This window comes from Eulemur rufifrons, chromosome 5, assembly GCF_041146395.1.
Source record: "Eulemur rufifrons isolate Redbay chromosome 5, OSU_ERuf_1, whole genome shotgun sequence".
NCBI classification, from domain to species: domain Eukaryota; kingdom Metazoa; phylum Chordata; class Mammalia; order Primates; family Lemuridae; genus Eulemur; species Eulemur rufifrons.
This window is the reverse complement of record NC_090987.1, coordinates 55696784-55701825: the sequence shown is the minus strand read 5'-3', so window position 1 is coordinate 55701825 and position 5042 is coordinate 55696784. Positions and strand designations below refer to the sequence as shown.

The 5042-nt window shown below is 42.1% G+C and overlaps 1 protein-coding gene across 1 annotated transcript; it reads left to right on the top strand.

Annotated features, from left to right (window-relative positions):
• Positions 1 to 244: 244 nt before the first annotated feature.
• On the top strand, positions 245 to 3803 carry LOC138383199 (conserved oligomeric Golgi complex subunit 5-like). The gene is given in 4 exon segments (XM_069467857.1): positions 245 to 256; positions 1159 to 1287; positions 1992 to 2389; positions 2391 to 3803. Coding segments are annotated over 4 exon segments (1680 nt in total). The 3' UTR covers positions 3532 to 3803.
• The last annotated feature ends 1239 nt before the right edge of the window (positions 3804 to 5042 follow it).

Sequence of the window (5042 nt, the reverse complement as noted above, 5' to 3'; positions counted from 1 at the left end):
GTGTTAGACAGAAACAGCATCCGCACTTTTCACCCCGTTCCATTAAGAGTCCTTTGCTTCATCAGCTGGGAATCCGCCATGGTTCTCTAGACCCCTCTATGCATGGGCCCAGAAAACTGCCTGGTTCCAAGAAGTATTCCACAGAGCTTTTGAAATACCACTACGTTGAGAATTATTTGCAAGGTTTTGCAGCACCTTTCACCATAAATGTATTAAGGTTCATCTCTTCCTCCTTAATCTCGAGATGGCTGTCATGGTAAAAACTGTGCTGAGGCCTAGCTCACTTGGTGTGGCCGATACTTGGTACTGGAGACTGTCAAGAATACATTCTTTTATGCATCATTCCACCATCCTTTCTCCACTATTTTAAAAGCCAGAGCACCTTTCGGTAGTTAGAATAACAAGGAGTCGCTGGAGGGAAAGTTTTTATGTGGGGTGTAGGGGGCGGGTGGGGCAAGCCCTCTGTCAGATCTGTGGTTTGTTTTTACTATTTCCAGAGAGGGGAAGTGGGCATGTGTGTGGCAGGTAAACAGTGCGGATCCTGTTTCAGAGACTGAAACAGGATCCGCACTTTTCATCTTGTTCCTTTAAGAATCCTTTGCTTCATCAGGTGGGAATCCACCATGGTTCTCTACACTCCACTAAGCATGGGCCCAGTTAACTGGCTAGTTAAAAGAAGTATGCCGCTGAGCATTTTAAATAACCACTACCATGGAAATTATTTGCCAGCTTTTCCAGCACTTTTACCATAATTTTGATAAGGTTCATCTGGGCTTCCTTAAACCCTAGATGGCTGCCACAGACAAACCTATACTGAGGGCTACCTGGCTTGGTGTTGCCAATACTTGGTACGGGAGTCTGACAACAATCCAGTCTTTTAATTATCTTTGCACCATCCTTTCCACCTTATATTAAAAGGCAGAGCAACTTTTGGCACTTAGCATAAGGAGAGTCACTGGAGGGGACGTTTTTGTGTGGGGTCGGGGTGGGTTGGGGGACAGGCGCTCTGTCAGTCTGGCAGTTTGTATTTATTATGCCCTTACAGGGGAAGTGGATATGTGTGTGGCAGGTGAAAAGTTCTTATCCTGTTTCAGTCTTAGACTGAAACTGGATCCGCACTTTTCAGCCTGTTCCTTTAAAAATCCTTTGATTCATCAGCTGGGAATCCACCATGGTTCCCTAGACCCCTCTTATACTTCTCCATCTATTCACCAAGCTGTAATTGCTGAACAACTAGCAAAACTTGCCCAAGGAATCAGTCAGTTGGATAAAGAACTACACCTACAGGTTGTTGCAAGACATGAAGATTTACTGACACAAGCAACTGGTATTGAGTCTTTGTAAGGTGTTTTTCAGATCATGCAGACAAGAATTGGCGCTTTACAGGGAGCTGTTGATAGGATGAAAGCAAAAATTGTTGAGCCATACAATAAAACAGTAGCCTGTACTGCACAACTAGCAAGACTTCAGGTTGCCTGTGATTTGCTTCGGAGAATTATTCGCATTTTGTATCTCTGTAAGAGACTCCAAGGACAACTACAAGGAGGAAGTAGAGAGCTTCTCAGAGTCTCAATGAACTTGATTATCTTTCTCAAGGAATAGATCTTTCTGGAATAGAAGTAATAGAAAATGATCTGCTTTTTATTGCAAGAGCTCGACTTGAAGTGGAAAATCAAGCTAAGTGCCTACTGGAGCAAGGTGTGGAGATTCAGAATCCTACTCAAGTCGGAACAGCTCTTCAGGTTTTCCATAATCTTGGAATTTTGAAGGATACTATTATCAGTGTTGTGGATGGATATCGTGTTACTTTAGAGGAAAATATCAAGAATGCGTTAGACATCAAAGTTTTGACTCAGCCTTCCCAGTCAGCTGTGAGAGGGGGTCCTGGACGATCTACCATGCCAACCCCAGGAAATACTACAGCATTTCGTGCTTCCCTCTGGACCAATATGGAGAAACTTATGGATCTTATTTGCTCTGTTTGTGGACAGGTACAACATCTACAAAAAGTATTAGCCAAAAAGAGAGACCCTGTTTCTCATATTTGTTTCATTGAAGAAATACTTAAGGATGGACAACCTGAAATTTTCTACAAGTTTTGGAATTCAGTTACTGAGGCACTTCCTTCTCAATTTCATGGGACAATAAACACTTCTGCGTTTTTGAAACAGGCATGTGAAGGAGAATACCCTAAATTATTGCGTCTCTATAATGACTTCTGGAAGCGTCTTCAACAATACAGTCAAAATATCCAAGGGAATTTTAATGCAAGTGGAACTACAGACCTCTTTGTTGACCTACAGCACATGGAAGATGATACACAAGATATATTCATACCAAAAAAGCCAGATTATGATCCAGAAAGGGCTTTGAAAGACTCACTGCAGCCCTGAGGCTGCTTACCTGTCAAAATCCTTATCCCGGCTCTTCGATCCTATCAACTTGGTGTTTCCCCCTGGTGGTCTAAATCCTCCTTCCTCTGATGAACTTGATGGTATCATTAAAACTATAGCAAGTGAACTAAATGTAGCTGCTGTTGATGCAAACCTCACATTAGCTGTGTCAAAAAACGTGGCAAAGACCATTCAGTTATATGGTGTAAAATCAGAGCAGCTTCTTTCCACACAAGGAGATGCAAGTCAGGTGATTGGGCCTCTTACTGAAGGACAGAGAAGAAATGTGGCAGTAGTGAATTCACTGTACAAGTTGCACCAGTCAGTAACAAAGGTAGTTTCCAGTCAGAGCTCGTTCCCACCGGCAGCTGAGCAAACTATAATTTCAGCCCTAAAGGGGATCCATGCTCTTATGGAAAATGCTGTGCAACCCTTACTGACTTCAGTGGGAGATGCTATAGAGGCCATCATCATCACCATGCATCAGGAAGATTTTTCTGGGTCACTATCCAGCTCAGGAAAGCTTGATGTTCCTTGTTCTCTGTACATGAAGGAGCTACAAGGTTTCATTGCCAGAGTTATGAGTGATTATTTTAAACACTTTGAATGCTTAGATTTTGTCTTTGATAACACTGAAGCTATTGCCCAAAGAGCAATTGAACTTTTTATCCGCCACGCCAGTCTCATCAGACCTCTTGGTGAAGGTGGGAAAATGCGACTTGCTGCTGATTTTGCACAGATGCAGTTGGCTGTGGGTCCCTTCTGCAGACGAGTTTCCAACTTAGGAAAGTCCTATCGAATGCTGAGGTCATTCAGACCACTGCTCTTCCAGACAAGTGAAAATGTGGCCAATAGTCCTACACTCGGGGACATCATTCCTTTCAGCATCGTCATTCAGTTTTTGTTCACAAGAGCACCTGCTGAGATGAAGTCCCTGCTCCAGAAGGCAGAGTGGTCTCACGCATGCTTCTCTCAGTGGCTGGACGACCATCCGTCTGAAAAGGACAGGCTCCTCCTCATCAGGGGAGACCTGGAAGCTTACGTCCAGACAGTGAGAAGTAGAGAAGGCAAAGAATTTGCACCAGTTTATCCCATAATGGTTCAGCTGCTTCAAAAAGCTATGTCTGCTCTTCAGTAACAATATGAAATCCAATCTCCACTTCGTGCTAACCCATTCATAGTCGGCAGTTAAGTAACACATACTCTAAAATTTAGACAGCAACTATTTACTATTTTCAGAATGTAATGGATTTTTCTGTATTTCCTGTTGATCTTTATTTACCTCTTTAGCACTTCTACTTTAAGTAGCATAAAATGTCAAAAGATTCATCATCACAGCCTTTAAAATTCATGGACCTGATTATTCCAGAGAGATTCTTTTTTTCCTTTCAGACTTTTGTACAAGGCTAAAATTTCTTTATCACCTAAGTTCCACTATGGGTACATCTACACAAAGTCCCCATTGCTTCTAAAGGGATATGAACAAGTTACAGGTAGCCTGTTTTTCCCAAGCTGCCCTCTTCCTGAGCTCAGTGGTTCCCAAATATGGCTACACACTGACAACACCAGGGGAGTTTTAAAAAAATCCTGATGCACGACTTACACTCCATAGTAATTAACCTGTCTGGGAGAGGGAGTGGGAGCCAGGCATCAGTATTTTTTTTTTAAAATCCCCACAGTGATTCCAATATGCAACAAAAGTTTGGGAACCACTAACATATTCAAAATTAAGATGTAGGGTTAAATGTTCTTGTTTAAATATGTCATACTGAATCTTTAAATAAAGCAAGGCTTTCTCAAAAAAAAAAAAAAAACATACAACTTGGCCAGTACCAAGTTGTATGCCACAGAGATTTTGAAATAAACACTACGTGTAGAATTATTTCTCAGTTTTTGCAGCACATATCACCATAATTGTGATAAGGTTCATCTATACCTCCCTAAACACAAGATGGCTGCCACGGAGAAAACTATGCTGAGGCCTAGCTCACTTGGATTTCACGACACTTGTTACTGGAGCCAGGAAGGAGGCCATTCTTTTAAGTAGCATTCCACCATCCTTTCTCCATTATTTTAAAAGGCAGGGAAACTTCTGCAAGTTAGCATTATAATTAGTAGCTGGAGGGGACTTTTTTTTGTGGGGTCAGTGTGCGTGTGGGGGGCAGGCCCTCTGTCAGTTCACTGGTTTGTTTTTATTATCCCCATAGAGGAGATGTGGGCATGTGTATGGCAGGTGAAAAGTGCGGATCCTGTTTCAGTCTTAGAATGAAACAGGATCCGCACTTTTCACCATGTTCCTTTAAGTATCCTTTGCTTCCTTAGCTGGGAATCCACCATGGTTCTCTAGACCGCTCTATGCGTGGGCCCAGTTAACTGGCTAGTTCAAAGAAGTATGCCGCAGAGCTTTTGAATTAACCACTAAGTTTAGAATTATTTTCCCGTTTTTGCAGTAAGTTTACGCATAATTGTGATAACGTTTTATGTACCTCCCTAATCCCAAGATGGCTGCCACGGACATAAATATGTTGAGCTGTAGTTCACTTGGTGTTGCTGATACTTGTTACTGGAGACTGACAAGAAGTCATTCTTTTAAGTATCATTCCACCATCCTTTCTCCATTATTTTAAAAAGTAGAGTACCTTTCTTGAA